The sequence below is a fragment of the Zonotrichia leucophrys genome, chromosome 13 (genome assembly GCF_028769735.1).
Source record: "Zonotrichia leucophrys gambelii isolate GWCS_2022_RI chromosome 13, RI_Zleu_2.0, whole genome shotgun sequence".
Classification (NCBI taxonomy): Eukaryota; Metazoa; Chordata; class Aves; order Passeriformes; family Passerellidae; genus Zonotrichia; species Zonotrichia leucophrys.
In genome coordinates, this window is record NC_088183.1 from 17,034,478 (window position 1) to 17,050,992 (window position 16,515).

The following is a 16,515-nucleotide window of genomic DNA, read 5'->3' on the forward strand; positions in this document are numbered from 1 at the left end:
TTGGCAAAAATATCTCAAAAACTATTTAGCTTAATTATGATCAGCATTACAGTAACATGACAGCAATAACCTTAATACAGTAAATTATGAGCTGATTGAGATAAATAAAATTATAACATTTCAGTGCCAAGGTTCAGCTCTAAAATGGAGCTGCATTTTAGACATTGACTCCAGCCCAGGCTTTTCCAGCTCCACAGGAACAGGCACCGCGGTGCTGCCCCGTGCAGGCACCGCTTCCCTGCACTCCACTCGACTGGGACGTGTGAAACACGCTGAAATTCATAAAATTTAAATACGACAGTGAAATTATACCTTGTAGCTATAGTTATCACAAATAATGTACAGTCTAAATTGCAGCCTGAGCAAACACGATTTCCTGGGTGCCTCTGGAAGCCCAAGGCGGGATGCAGAGCAATTATGAGGAATGAGCACAAAGCTGATTTGCATCTGAATGGCGAGGGGGGGGCGATGGGCGGGCTGGGCCCAGCTCCATTCACAGCACCACAATGCACCAGCTGGGAAAAGCAACTTTATTAGTGTCCCGCAGCAAAATACATTAGTAATTGGTAACCAGGCATTACATTCCCGTCCGTGTCACGGAGCCATCGGCCGCCCCCGCCGGGGGAGGTTCCCGCAGGGATCGGTGCCAGGAGCACAAGGGAACCCCAGAGCGCTCCGGGGCAGCCCAGCGAAAGCAGCACCGCGGCCCCAGGGCAGCACCGAGCCCAGCTCCAGACACGATCCTCAGCAAAGCCCGGCCCAGGCACGGGTGTAGCGCTTTTCCAGCTGTTTTCCAGTTGTGCTCACACAGCCGGTGCCTGCTGCAATTTCAAACTCCTCTGATCTTGCTCCCTCTCCACCCCCACAGCAGAGATACACTATCACATACAACACTTTCATTAATTTTTTTTGAGTAAAAAATCTATTTTTTTTCTCTTGATCACCATGATAAACTGAGTCTCTGAGTATCACGATCCAGTATTAGTGTTAACTGTTAGTGTTACTGTAAAATCCTCTTTGGTTATAGAATATTTCATTTAAAGCAAGATTATAAAAACCAGTTTCCAGCTAGAAATTCACCCCTGTAATCTAAAAGCCATCTAAATTACCACACTTCTGCAGGCTGAGGATATACTGATAGGACTTAGAAATTTAAGTATCTCCCCAGGTAATCTAAACAAAGTTATCAAAATTATATTAAGTAAATACATTTGGAGGAATAGTAAATTTTTGAAAAATCCTTAGGGTATTACAAGTAGAGTTCTGGAAGTAGCAGTAGTGGGCTAGAGAAAAACAGCCCCGAGCCAGAGCTCTCCTCTAGATACTCTCCATGGCCTTGAACTCGCTGAGGGCCTGCACGGGGTTCACGTGCTTCTTCTGCGATGCCCTCTTGATTTTCGTCTGGGTCTCGTCCTGTTTCTCCCTCTTGACCAGGGGTTTCTTCTCCGGAGCCTTCATCTTCCAGGAGACGGCCGGGAGGTTGAGGGAGGCCATGCCCTGGGACTTCTGGTACTTGGTGGACGCCACGTAGGAGGCCTTGACCGTCTGCACCACGGCGTTCATCAGGTTCTTGGCTGCCTGGATCAGGGACATGGCACTGTCCACCTGCCAAGGGACACAGAGTTACCACCATGGAACCCCCAAACACAGCCGTCCACTGACAGCACCACAGGCCTGGGGTAAAACCACTTGAAAACTGATTTATATTTTTCCGTTGAAACCTGAGGCCCCCAGTTTGAGGCAGGGTTTTTTTGGATACTCAGTGGTTCCAAAGCTGACTTGTGCCACCAACACAAAAGCAGGGTCTGCCCCCCTGTATGCATTTTCCACATCAATGGCAATTGGAAACATTTGTATTCTGCCCTTTGCTTTTGTGACTAAGATTTAATAGTTGCTTATTCTCTAATGAGATTAATAAAGCTGTAGTAATATCTTAATCACTGATAATAAATATTTAAATCTCTCTAGAATACTAAATTGTATTGGGAAGGAAGGAACACAACTGCATCACAGCCAGGCCTGGAGCCCTTTCCCAGCTGGCTCCTGATTTACAAGAGCATCAAAACAAGGAAAAACATGAATTTGTCAAAGCTGTAGGACACAGCAGGGACAAAGAGCTGAGACCAGGGCTGGGTGGAAGAGAGGGGAGGAGCACTGTGGTGACCTCAGCTGGGACCCCCTTCCCCAGGGGCCAGTGTCCTGCTCTGGGTGGGATCCCCAGCTTGTCCAGGCCAAATGGGCTGGCACAGGGGTTTGATCTGGGGCAGGGTTTGGTTCTGGTGCCTTTCTGGGGCACTGTCCCCTCCCTTCTACCCCACTGTGGCCCAGTTTCTACCATGGCACCTCAGATCCTCTGGCAAGCCCCTGTGCTCTCCCCTCCTCCTCATGAGCCTGGAAACCACTGTGCTGGAGTGTCTGCAGGAATCCTCACAGCAGCAGGAATCATTACAGGCCAGGAGAGCAGGGAGGTGCTTTTCTGAATGACCTGCCAGACTCTGCAGGTGCCAGCTCTGCCCTCCTGGGCCCTGCTCTGCTCTCACAGCACTGGGGTGCAGGGGCAGGGCACTAACACTGCACACAACCTTCCTTTCAGAGTGGTGATGCCTCTGCACTGGCTGAGGTCTTCATCTGATCATCCCATGGAGATCAACACTGCTGCTGGCAGCTCTCAGCCCCAGTGGGCAGGCTCAAGGAGAAGGGATAAAACCAGGAGATCAGGCTACAGATGCCAGGCTGTGCTATCACTGATTTATGGCAGGGGGATGTAAATCCTGGAGGCACTGAGTAACTGCAGTGAAGCCCTGGAGTACGTACTGCTGCACAGTAACACATCTCCTGCTTTGACAGCACCATGCCTTCAGCCTGCCATGAACATCAACAGCAGCACATCCCACCACAGCCCCTGGAGCTGCTCTGGGGGCTGGAAAGGCAGCAGGGGGGGCAGCACAGCCCCATCACCCCCAGATGGGCTCAGTTTGTGCAGGGATATCTATTGCTGACTGCTCTGCTGCCCCAAGCTCTCCTTCCACAGCTCTCCCTGGTTTTTGGGGGAAATCTGTGCTACTAAGTTTAAGCAATTGAGAGATCAAACAGGGTTTCACTGGAAAGTATCAGTGGCAGAGGATGCCCAGAGCAGCTGTGGCTGCCCCTGGGTCCCTGGCAGTGCCCAAGGCCAGGCTGGACAGGGCTGGCAGCAGCCTGGGACAGTGGAAGGTGTCCCTGCCATGGCAGGGGGTGGCACTGGATGAGTTTTAAGGTCCCTTCCAACCCCAACTGTTCCATGATTCTGTGGTATCAAAATGGCGGAATGTTGGAAGTTTTTCCATTTGCTGCTCAGGGAGCAATTCTGGACTATCCAAGGGCCAATTCTGTCTCTTTTTCCAACCTCCTTCCTCAGTCCTGACACGGCTGGGCAAAAGCACCAGAAGTGACCAAATGTGCCTATGCAGGGCAAGGTAGAGTATGCCAGAAGAAATTAAGGATTTAGCTCCACTTCCCTCCCCCCAAATATCTGCCACACAGAATCCTCTTAGGAGGCAGCATTTCATGAACTACAGTGAAAAAAATTATTTGCAAAGTAATGGCTGGAATAAGGAAGCAAGCTGGCCTGGGGCAGCTTCCAGCTGTCAGAAACCAGAGCAGCCACTAAAAATCCCTGCACTCTTCAGGGCACAGCCATCCTGAAATATTAACATCTCTGGAGTGTTGCAGGACCCCAGCATGTTCCAAGGCTGTGCAGAGACGTGGGGCAGGTTTGACTGTGCTGATAAAGTGATTTAACCTCACTAAGAGTGAAAAGCAGTCTGGAAAACAGATCACACAGAGGTGAAGTGAATCTGTCTACAAACACTGTTGAATAAGGAAATGTGAAGTCTGTATTTTCCCAGCAAGCGTTCCTCCCCAGAACAGCAAGGCAGCAACACAAACTCGGAATGCTCCAGCATCTCCAGTCTCTGCTCCGTGGGGCTGAACACAAAAGCTCACATGAATAAGCTGTGGGAGCAGAGCTGCCTGAGGCAGGTGTGCCGTACGTACCCCGGAGACGACGAGCTCCCCGCCCAGGTTCTGCACCTCGGCCTTGACCTTGCTGCAGATGTTGAGCTGGTGGCAGTAGAGCGCGATGCGCTGCAGGTAGGCCAGCAGGTCCTGCTTGCACGCCGAGTCCGGGCACTGTGGGTGACAGGGCAGGGTTGGGCACAGCCAGACACACTGCAGGCACCTCCCCTGGGCAGGGGATGGGCTGGGACAGCGCTGCCCTCCCTCCCTCCCTCCCTGCTGAACCCGGGCTTTGAGACAGAGGCACCCAAACCCAGGAGCATGAGCAGGGGCAGCACTGCACAGGCTCCTTCCACTGCCCTTCAGCAGCCCTGCCAGGGAGGAGACAGAGGAGGAACAGAAGGAAGAGGAAAAGAAGGAGGACCATTTACCCTCCCCAGAGCAGGTCTGTCAGCTGTAGAAGGTCCTTCCTGTACTGCACAGGACAGAGCAGCAGTGGTCTGACAGCCAAGATCCCAAGCTGCAACTAGCAGGTGTTACCAACTCCTTCCTCAATCCTCAATCTTAAGTATTCCAAGCTTGAAAATGATAAACCCAACAGCAACTCAATTACATGCAGCAAACAGAGATTTTCCTGACTTTTGCTCCCATCTTGTAGCAGTGGGGAAAGCAGGTTCCTCACCAGGCACAGAATGACATTTAAGGTGCTTGCTGCAGCACTCATCCGTAAGAGAAATGTAACTGTTTCAGCTCTGCACAAAGGGCTCTGCAGGAGTCCTCTGTGCAGTTTGGGAGGGTGGCATTTTCTGGGACAGAACTGAAGAATGAGCCACGGATGAGCAGGCTCAGGCTGGATTTCCAGAGCAGAGGGGAGCCCAGCTGAGGAGCAGCCACAGTCCAGAGCAGGCTCTGCAGGACAAAGGCTGTGGGAAGGGTTCTGCTGCTCTCAGCAGCCCTGCAGCCCCTTCAGCACCTGCAGCAGTGGGGTCCCAGCAGCAGCTCCCCCATGGCCACCTCAGCCCAGGGGCAGCCCACATGCTCACACACACACAGAGCACCTACAGCTTCACTTACATCACACTGGGTCACACCCCACGTTGCTCAAGCCCTGCTCTGAACCCCAGAGAAGCATAATTGCACCCCATAGACAGCTCCTGCTCCATGGAAATGGCCACTCATCACCTCCCCACCCAGCACCCACAGGCCTCTGGACAGCACCACCACCTGACTCCCACTGATCCTCATCTCCTGCTCCAAGGCTGGATGCACTGTGCCCAGCATTGTTCCAGCTGGAGCAGTGGAATTCACCAACCATTATCCAGGGACAGGACTACACCCTGCAGGATCTCCAGCCTCTGGACAGCTGCACCCCATCCAGAGTGATTTAAGAGCTCTTTTTTCACACACCCCTGTTCACAGCAAAATCCCATTTCACCTAAGACCCTGATCCTGTGCAATGGACCATCTGATGAAGATTCATAATGGACATGGCATGACTCAAAGATTAATCTTCAGTGTGGCACCACTTCATTACCTAAAGCCTCACTCCAGCTGAGGGTTCTTGCATTGGCCATGCAGCCTCTCCTCCCCTTTGAGGGCAGGGTAAAAATCCCCTCCTGGCTGTGAGCAGCAGGCTCTGAGCCCTGATTCTCCCTGCAGACCTTCTCTCCTTAGCTGTGAGATGGAAGCAGAAGCTCTTTTCTTTGTATAAAAGAGGAGCAGATCGTGGTGCACACACAGGGATGTGCAAACACGGCCCCACTCCCATGGAGGAGCATTTCCTTCCCAACAGCACTCAGTCTGCCAGAACAGGCATTTCCCTCTGCAGTGAAGGTGAATGCAGCTAACACACACATTTGTTTTTTTCCAGGGCCAGAACAAGTGGCTTTTGTAAGGCAAAGTGGTCTCTGTGCTGAGCAGAGGTGACTCAGGTGCTGCAGTGATGTGCCCACAGAGCCCACACACACACAGGGGCACTGCACTGGGAGATCTGAACAGCTTTATGTGCATCTGACCCCACCACAGACATAAAACCACCTTCTGAGTCCCAAGGAAAATGATGGAACACCCAAAGTAATTGCAACTCTCAACGTGGGCACGCAGCTTCCATCAGTGCAGTGAAGCCCTGCCTAACAAAGCAGCAAAGCTTGCAGGTTAATTTTTTAAGCTAATCAATATTAGTCAGCACTACAAGATGTTTAAGAGCAAGTCCACAAATAGCCCTGGCCAAAGAGCTAATGAAAAGCCCAAATTACCATTTTGGAAACTGCTCTCCATCTCCCAAAGAGCTCATCTAACACAGCAGTGCAGGGGCTCAGGGCTGACAAATGCCCAGTGCAGCACATCAGGGGATGGCTCAACAATTCCAGCTCCTCTGTGGGGCTGTGAAACCCTTCAAGGAAAGACTCTCAAGGCAGGAGGCTGCTGCACATTCACCAACAGCTGAGGAAGGCAGCAAAACCTTCGTGGAATAGGAATCATCACTGGGCTGTGTGCATCAATCCAGTGTGAGATGGAAACCCAGATCCTCTCCTGTGTGTGCTATTTCTGCAGGCAGGATCGAGGACTGACCTCAAAGACAGATGAGGTTTAAATGGAGATGTAACACGAGATAAAAAAGAGCATCAACAAAAGGCACTGCGGGTGCCTGCAGGAGCCCTGTCCTTTCCTAGGCAGAAGCACTCAGATAAAAATCAAAAACCCAAAAGGCAACAATTTGAACAGTGATCAAGAATGATGACATTACTGGACTAACCCACAGCCACAACCCCCATCTGCAGAGATGGATGGGTTCTCACAGACACAGCACAGCCCAGCAGGGAGTGCAGTGCAGATGGAAATGAACGTGTTGGGGGCCATCCCACCTTCCCAAAGCCCCCAAACTGAGCTGCTGCACCAGACTCAGGGAAGGTTACTGGCAAAAGCTAAGTTAGCTGCTCCAGGTCAAATCCAGGCTCCATCCCAGACATAGCAAACACCCTCCACTTTCAGTTCCTGCCACCCCAGCTGAGCCTGCAGAGAAGCAGAATCACCCTTTTCTCTGCAAAAACAGAGAAGGGGAAGACAGCAGAGCCCTGCTGATGTGTGCTCATGGACACAGACCATCCCAGTGGCTGCAGGGGAGAGCCAGCAACCCCAGAGCTCCTTCCTCCCACTGCCTCTCCCTTTGGGAATGGGCCCTGCTGCAGCAGGAATTCCCAAGAAATGCCCCTCAGCCCCAGGTGCCCGCTGGGCCCAGCAGGAGCTGCCAGCAGCTGTTTTGGGAGGCAGCTCCCTGGGGGGACATCTCTGACCCCCTGTGCCAGCAGCTGCCACCAGCCTGTGCCCAGGGTCCCCAGCCCAGCCCCCCAGCAGGGACCATGCTGCAGCCTTTCACTGGAAGTGGGGCACCCCCTACCCTGACCCAGCTGCATCTCATGGGGTGATCAGAACTGATACAGAACTGATGTAACCTCGGCCTCCCACCGCCACAGAAGGAAAAAAACCTTTGGCTTTGTAGGTGTTCTGACATTGAAAAAATAAATAATAGAGAGAACCCTTGCTGCAAATCATTGTCATCTGTGTTGTGCTCATAACTGTTCATATTCCCCTGCTCCCAGCAAGCAGCAGCTGCTTGGAGTGAGGGATGGAAACCTCGGGGAGAACCTGCAGCTGATGGCAGAACTGATCCCAACAGACAGGGAATTCGTGGGACAGCAGCTCTGGGAGCTCCAGAGGAATGTGCTGCAGAAGGGCCTGATGGCAGGGCTGGCACACTGACACGAGGGTCACAGCTCTGCTGTCACCCAGCACAGGACACAGCCCCTCCCTGTGCTCCCTCCTCCAGGGGCAGGGGCAGCAGGAACCAGGAGCTGCTCCTGCTCTGTAGCTGTCACTCTGCTCCACATTAACATGTTTCTAAAGAGTATGGAAGCACATCTAATGAAATATGCAGGCTCAAAGTATTAGCAGAGTATGGAGTCAGGAAAAAGCTATATTCTTGTCAAAATGACTAACTGTACAGTGCTGCTCATATTTACCTTCAAACATGTGCTTAATCTGTTACATTTTTAAGGACCTTACTGCTACTGAAAGTAGTTTTCTTTTATATTTTGAAATGGCTTGGTATAGAAAACCATATACCAACTTTGCATAAAACATGTGAATGAAAAAAAAAAGAAAAGGCATTGTAAACCTTCAGCCCAAGCTCCCCTGAGACCTTGAACACAAACTGCTCCTTGCTTCATTTACCTACACCAGCAGCACACCTGGTTCTTGCAGAAACAAGGCTGTCAAAGTGCTGTAGCAAGGAAAGCCATTTGAAAAAACACTTATCAAATTTATCTCCCCATTGAACATTTCTCACTGCATCATTAATAAAGGAGGGTGTAGACAAGCACCTCTGAATGCAACATTAAGAGAGAGTCCTGCACTGCAATGATTTACTTTCAAAGTGACACTGGTTCAGTGAAAACCTTGCAGTACACAAATTTCCATCCTGAAAAGGCCTGGAAAGCAAGTGACAACTGGGAAAACAAAGTTTAGCCCATGATCTCAGACTTAACCTCCTTGCATTTCAGAGTCTCTCTTGAAGGTGGAATATTATTACTAATGTTGATGTTTCCCTGCTACTTGGGTGTGGGCTGAGGCCAAACTCTTGCTTGGCCCAGTTTCTAAGTGGCTCAGGACAGGGATTGCATAAATAAATGAGCTGGCCATGCTCATTCAGTCCTGTGAGAACTCCTGCCCAGCACAGGGACAGCCCAGCCACACTCAGGTCCCTGCAGGCCTTGCTCCAAGCCTCCATCAGCTCTGGAGTGAAAAACACCAGAGAGCTCTGACACCCTCCCCACTCAGCCTGAGGAGCAGCTGAAAATTGTTGATCTTACAAAGCTGCCTCAGAGCCAGGATTAAAGGTGGTGCAACAGGCCAGGTGCCACTGTGCAGGGGCTGTCCCTACAGTCTGAGCTTTGGGAAGCACGAGGAGTGCTCTGGGTGTGCTGTGAGCCCAGCCTGGTCCTACACTGGCACTGCCCTGGCTCTGTGTGACCTCAGCAGGGCTGGCACAAAATGCCAGGAGCCTGATTCCAGCCAAGGAGCTGCTGTGTCACTGCTCAGCGAGGCAGGAGAGCAGCTGGACAGAACAGAAAGAACAGAATTTCCTAGCAGCAGATCTGGAAAATCAGTTAAAGACCCCAAAAGCCAACACATTTTCATCTGTTGATCAGCAGTACTGACAGATCTGCTGCTCCCTGGAGCTGCAGCTCCAGGACTGTGACTCACGTGGTCAGCAATGGTCCGGCCCAGCTTGTCCATCCTGGAGCCGGCCTCTGCGATCTTCTTGGCTGCACTGATCACATCTGACGTGTTCTTCAGAGGACCTTTTCCCCTGCAAAACAGAGCACACGCTCCCTCCTAGCACCAGGAAACCACAGCAGTGAATTCTGGGTCCCTTTCCTCATTCTGTCCCACACTGTGCTGGCAGTGACTCCTCACCCAAAGGGCTGGAGCAGTTATTACAGCACCTTCATTTTCAAGAGTTACCCCCTTTCAGCTCTTCCCCACATTTAGCTTAAATCCAGGAATAAAAACATCTTAAATTTTACTGCTTTGAGAAGCTTAATGATGATAAGAGATAACATTTTAGAAGATGGATTTGCAATTTTTATGGAATGGAATATGAAGTTTAAAAAACAGCGTTATAAAAAATCTGGTAAATTAATTTCAAAAGGCATCAAAAACCCTCTCTTTCCTCTGCCAGTAACTGTACTAGGAACTATTTCTGCAGTATGGCAATATTGAGAAGCCCATAGAATTTAATGCTGTAAAGAACTGAGCAAATATATATATATATATATATATATTCCTGGGGATAAGAATCACCCTTAAGAAAGAAAGGAAGAAAGACAGGCAATAACTGCTGTGTATCTCTAGATCAATTTAAACAGTTATTACCACCCAGCCACTGCACAATAATGCATCTCCCCAGTTAATATGCAGCTGGAACAGGGCACCATTTAAAAGAGATTATAAGAAGTGAGACTCTTAGGAGAACTTGCACCGTGTCTCATTGAAAGCCCAGCAGCCCAGGCAGCTGGGAGTGAGCACAAATTAAAAAGCCTCACCTGGTGAAGTCTGTCATTTCCATCATGATCATACACATCTGCTTGGCCAGGACAATGATGTCATTGCCACTGTCATCCCATTTTGACACTTCAGCATCCAATTTACTCTTTTCCTCCTGGAAGCTGGCGACCTGCTCAGCAATCTTGGCTTTCTGCTCTTGAGGGAGCTGAGCCATGATAGCCTGCAAGAGAAGAGTTTTCTCACATGGCCTCCTGCTGCCTTGTAGAGGCTTTTTGGAACATTTCACTAATAACCAATTTCAGTCATGTAGATGGGGGATAAAACTTTAATAGCAATCCTCTACCTAGAGGCTTTACAGAGCCATTTGCTTCCATTTTGAATCAAAGTTTATACTCTTTTTAAAGAAAAAGTGCCCAGAAAGACAAGCTGACACTTAAAATATGGTCCTTTGCATGATAAAGCTGTTAAGACTCCAAACAAATTTGCCACATATTACCATCCCTCAAAATAAAACTGCATGAAGAAGGAGGACTTGTCTTTTACAGAAAATTTCAACATTTTAAAATTAAGTTCCACTTGGGTATTGAGGATAATAAGAAATATTACCAGTCTCTTCCCTGCAAAAAGCTAGCTGTACTCTTTTGAAACATGTCTGCTGAGGAAAGAGTAAGTGAAAATAAAGAGTATGTGCTTACTCCCAAATAAAATCTCTCAGACTGGGTTTATAGCCTGTGTAAGACTCCATGGCCTTGCCTTCATAAATACTGGGAGCACAGATGCCTCCAGGAGCAGGCAAAAAGGAGCCTTTGGTACTAAAAATCCTCTGGCAGTAGATGTGCTAAGAGGTAAATGAGCAATGTCTGCATTTAAATAGAAGGGGGTGAGGGTCCAGGCATAGGAAGTGCTTGTGCCAGGGAGGGGAGCATAAAAACACTCCCAGCTGGTGAAATTCCCAAGCCAACGTGGCCCAGGTTTGATAAATAAGGTCTGGCCACTTCTTGCCTGGCAGGAAGAGCCTCCACAAAAAATCTGCCATGGCAACTTCCCAAGAGTGTAAATTGTTATTGATCCAGAGGGGCTGTGTCAAATAAAAGCAATAGGTAAGGCTTGGTCTTCCTTCAATGCACTGATTTTAGGGTTTCACCTCTTAATGATTATATATTGCCTATCAATGCTTTCATTTTTGAGTCACAGGAAATGCAGTTAGTTGAAATGATTTCATTTCTGAGTTCCTCTCAATGTTGTCTTGATAAATGCTCAGTGACCAAACACACCAGCACGTGTGTGAGGACACATTTTGGGAAGATTTTTTTCTCATAAAGTTAATGTTTGTCTGTTGAAAATAACATTAATCCAATGAGTGATCTGCCTCCTGCAGAAGCTCACTCGACTACAGTGTCTGTGATATCAAAATGTGATGTAGTTTCTTGGTACTAAAAGGATTTTGATCTTTCAGAATACCCAAAATAAACCACAGACATTTCTCACATCCGTCAGACCAACTGCATTTCACTCAACCTCCTTTCCAGGAGAATGCTGGAAACAAAACATGCCAGTTTTCTGATCCAGCATTTTTATCACCACCCCCCTCAAATTTAACCTAGGTTTTCAAAGCAAGCTGAAGGGTTCCTTGAAGGCAGATCACACTTGGCTAAAGCTGGGGTTTGTGCCTCACCCTTGCACTCTGTCCAGCAATGAGCTGATCATCCTCAGTCTGGATGCTGGTTCTGCTGCGGACGTCGAAATCCTCGGTCTCAAAGTCAGAATCATCCAGCTCCTCAGGAGTCTGAGGAAAAAGCATTCAAGCAGAGTCAAACTACAGATTTCATGGCTCTGGAAACCAACAAGAATATTATTTTTCAAGCAGAGAGAATGGAAATCAGTGGGGGTAAAAATTATTCCATGTTTTCAACAAAAAGGTAAATACAGGGACTGTATCCAGCTCTGAACACGTGTGATTTTATGTGCTTGACTGCTCCTGTTAAACACCATAGGGATCCCAGAATCACACAGCAGTAACTAAACAGCTGAGATTTGTTAGGACATTAATGCACTCAGCATCTGAAAGACAGAAAAAAGTTCTTGCAAAGCGAGCAGTGCTTTTGCAAGTTGATTAAATGTAAAAGCTTCACTCGAGATTCTGAAGCTGGAATTACACACAGCTCTAAGGGCCGGTTCAGAAGCACAGACAGTGTCTTCAGCACAATTATGAATCAAAGCATTGACTAAATTAACAACAGATAAAATATCTCAAAATTTATCCTTATCCCTTGGGAAAAGCTGAAAAATTTCAGCTAGTAAGGGCCAGCTTTTATGCTGTAGGCTAAACACATCTGACCTAGTTCCTGCTTGCCTAGGATTTATTTTTGCTACTGCCAGTCTGTAGCAGGCAAACTTTTTATAAAGCTTATCAAGTTTAAACAGCATGTTTGTCAAAATACTACATCTTTGCTAAAGAGGCACTTCATGACAATTCTCCAGAGCTGGGTCAACAAAGAACTTCACTGATAGATGCAATAAATTGTGATTAACAGATAAGATGCAAATAAAGTCCCTGTTCTTTAGATTTTTTTCCCTATGATTTGAATTTCACAGACTAGTCTTCTACAACAGACACTTTGTGATACAATGAAAATAGAGATGGACATGCAAAATAATTGCCAGAAAGCAAAGGTGGGTATGGTGACAATCAAGACTTTGGGTATTTCAGCCTCCTCTCCAGGCCCTGGAGAACAGGATATACCCACAACATCAGCAGAGGGACACACACTAAGAAGTAGCTCAATGTATCAATATTAAAAAAAAAAAGAAATAGCATAAAGAAAACAGTTCTGCTGTACATGATTGTGTCTGTGACTCCCCTCTGCCCACCCCTCCCAAAGCCCAGGGACACACAAAGTGTAACTCTGCCTTTCAAGCGCCACCAAGAACAGAAACTCCTCTGGGGTGACGAGCCTGGGCAGCAGGGAGGGGGGAAGAACTTCTCTTCAATAATACAGATATAGTGAGATGGTAGTTTTGAAAATACCCTGCATAAACACAAAAATGAGGTGTTGCAGTGGCTTCTCCTGCTGGTCCCTGTAAAGAGCAAGAGCCTCTGGACAAAGCTGAAGTGAATGAGCCCCTGTGAGCAGGGTTCCACCAAGCCCTGGAGAGATTTGGATAGCTCTTTTATCCCAAAATAAACTCTCTGGACAACAAGTGCTAATATTTTAACTTCCTTCTAGGTGGCTGCTGTGTGGGCAGGGAGCTGCTGTTGGCTGCTGGCAGTGGAGCTGTGGCTCCCTGGCCCTGGAGGGTGGCACAGGGCAAAGCTCAGCGTTCCTGGCACTGCCAGCCTGGGTAACTGCTGCCCACTGGCACTCCCAGCTCCCTGTCCTGACTGACAAGGGCTTCAGCAGGCAGGGATGCCCTCAGCTACCACTGGCTGTCTATAAATCCTGAGCTTGTCTGACAAAAATTCCACGGGGAGCACAGATGTGGTTGTCAGCTTTTCTCCTGGTTTTTCATCTGATCCTTCCTTTAAACAGAAAACATGGAAGATGCCACTGCAATGGTTACTGTAATATCTTCTGGGGCTGTACAATTCTTGATTTACTGACCAACAAGCTGCATCTGCCATGGTCACCAGTATGAAAGACCAAGGCAGTTTCTCACAGTAAAAGAAATACAAGGAAAAGAGGAAAAAAGGAATAAACCCCCTATATTTGTCTTTGTTATGTCTGGCTCCTGGCCATTTTTGCCCCAGTAAGATCCAAGGAATAGGTCCATGGATCAGCTGCAACCAGAACTTCCTTTTCTGCATCCCTTCAACCAACTGCACCCTTCTGTGTCTGGCCTGCCAGAAATGAGGGCTCCCAAGTCACACCCACTGCAAGCACACAGCAGTCAAGGCCTCTGAGAGCTGCCCTGTTTACCCAGGTTAGCCAATTAACAAATTACATGCTCTACCAACTACAGACTGAACTCATCTCAGCTTCCTTTTGACTAACTAACATTAATTCTCAAAATTTACTTAATGAAGAGCTATTAGGTTTTATTTCTAAGCTCCAAACCATCAACAAACATCTATAGTTCTGAATTAATTTGCTGTTGTTAACTGAAAGGTCACTGATTTTAGCACATTAACGAGCCAGGCATTACCATGAGATTACAAAAGATGCATGAAGGGTATTTAGCATCACAACTCGGGCCATCATCGATGCTCAGATCTGGTTAATGAATCTGAATCCAAAGACACTGCTCAAGTGCTCCACAGCGATTAGCACATTTGAAGACTCTGAATGTTAATAGGAGCTAAATGAAAATGTTCTCCTGCCTGCTCTCCATCATCCCGGCGCTGTCAGTCCAACAAGGCAGGGAAGGCAGTGGGAAGCTGGGGAAGCTGTGCTCACCCGGATCATCAGCACGGCTTTCCTGATGTCGCGGATGCCGTCGTACACGAGCCGCGAGGCGTCGATGAACTCGTTCTCGTCCATGGGCTGGGCAGGGTCGGAGCTCAGCGCTTCCACTGCAGCCTCCACCTGCTCCGTGAAGCGCGGCATGACTGCGGCCAGAGCACAGAGCGGTCAGTGCCACCCCAGCCACCCTCTGCCCCCACTCCTGCCCTGCTCCTGACTGTCCTGCAAGCTGTGCAGTCCTTCCAATGAAATCACAACGTCTGGTACAGGAGGTGAAGTCCTAATCCAGCCCCATTTCTGCTTACGCTGCTGCTCTTTGGTGTTTTCCCCTTGGACAGTGAAGTTTATCACATCCTTCTATTGGACAAGAGAAAACACCTGGGGAAGCTCCTAGAAACTATGGGATCAAATATTAATTGTTTGTTAGATGTTCCCTGCAGATGTACATCACTGTTTTGGGGGGAAAGAAGTCGTGCTACCATCAGGAAACTCAAGTTTAAGAAGCACTGGAAGGGGGCAGGTTGCACTGCTGCATTTCAGTGACTCATGGTGCCCCAGGAAGAACATGCCAGAACCAGTTAGAGTCTGCTGTTTCTTCAGTGTCACCCTTGATTCTTCATCAAAGTAATTAAAGCAAAACCAGCAGCGAGTGGCTGGCACTGAAGGAGCCAGAATCACCCCTCACCCTTATGGATGTCACCAGTAGTGCATGGGAACACCCTGATTTGGTGTTTAGGTGTGGGGCACTACAACCTACAATGCTCTTCCAACAGCTCTAAAGATACTTTACAAAATTTACACTAATTATTACCCTAAATTTATTCTGCTGGGGGAATGTGATCGTCCCTCTGGACCCGGAACAGCTGCAGAGCCTGCTGCAATACTGCAGGATGAGCACAGCACAACTTCCAAGCGTTCACTCATGCCTGGGACTCATTCCCAGTGTTTTTGCTTCCCACAGCCCAGTCCATGACAGCGAGCACACTCAGGGACACCTTGTGCACAGCTGAGCTTTGAGCCAGACAACACAGCAAAATCACACTTCTCACTTTGCAACAGTTTTGCAAACAACTCCCACTAATTTGCATTACAGCAAATTGAGTCTTTAACAGATTTCACAGGTACACGGGGACCCAGCTGCCCACAAGCTTTCTAGCAACAGCAATCAGGGCTCCTGGGAGTGAGCGACCCTTACCTGTGTTGGACAGCAGCTTGGTTGCCTCCAGCACCTTCTCTGTGTACACCCCGGGCTCGTAGTTGTCCATCTCCGAGGTGACCACGTGGATGACGCGGGCGGCGCGGCCCCGGATGGCGCCCGCCGTGCGGTCCAAGCCGTCCACGTCCTTCTCTTGGAGAGCGATGACACATTTGTTTACATCTTCTAAAATGTGATTCTCTGGAGGTAAAAGAAGGAGGATTTAGATGGTAATGTCGTTTCTGTCGCAGTCATCAGCGTGGCAATTGCTCAGGGTGGGACCTGCTCTACAGAAGCTCCATGGAGATGCTGTCAGGCATTAATGTGAAGGTCACAACCAGCAAAGAGCTGCCCTTGCACAGGAGGTGTCAAAAAGCCATCAATCCATTCACCAATTGGCCTCCACACGTCCTGCCCCTATTTGTACTCGATTTTACCAAAATGAAAGCTGAGTTCTGCTGAGCTCTCCCCTGGTTCCTTTCCATATTTCTCCCCTGGACTGCCCCAGCCCTTATTCCAAATACCTGCAAACCACTCCCCTGCCGGTGCACGTGGGGTGATGGGCACCTCCCCAGCACCACACCTACTCCCCTCAACACTCCAACAGACACTTGGTGCACGTTTCCAGCTTCCTCCAGAGTGTTTTCCTACAGCCACACACATTCCATCAGAGTACATTACACCGTCAGTCGCCCATTCCCATCTGAGACACATAATGTATGCAGTGAATAATGTGGAAAGCATTCCAGCCACACAGCACTCACTGGCTGTTCAGAAAACAAACAAAAAAATAAAAGCAAGACCTCTGTTTGCAATTAGCTTTTTAAATATACTTTTTCTAGTTTTGTAAAGAGATAT

The 16,515-nt window shown here is 48.6% G+C and overlaps 1 protein-coding gene across 1 annotated transcript in view; it reads right to left on the minus strand.

Moving 5' to 3' along the window:
* Positions 1–515: 515 nt before the first annotated feature.
* CTNNA1 (catenin alpha 1) overlaps positions 516–16,515 on the minus strand; it is a 118,544-nt gene continuing 102,544 nt past the window's right edge. The window contains exons 12-18 of the mRNA XM_064724604.1: positions 15,658–15,858; positions 14,457–14,608; positions 11,738–11,848; positions 10,101–10,282; positions 9,259–9,364; positions 4,036–4,170; positions 516–1,605 (exon numbers count right to left, since the gene is read on the minus strand). Coding sequence (XP_064580674.1) covers positions 1,318–1,605; positions 4,036–4,170; positions 9,259–9,364; positions 10,101–10,282; positions 11,738–11,848; positions 14,457–14,608; positions 15,658–15,858 — 1,175 coding nt within the window. The 3' untranslated portion in view covers positions 516–1,317. The remainder of the gene's footprint in view (positions 1,606–4,035; positions 4,171–9,258; positions 9,365–10,100; positions 10,283–11,737; positions 11,849–14,456; positions 14,609–15,657; positions 15,859–16,515) is intronic.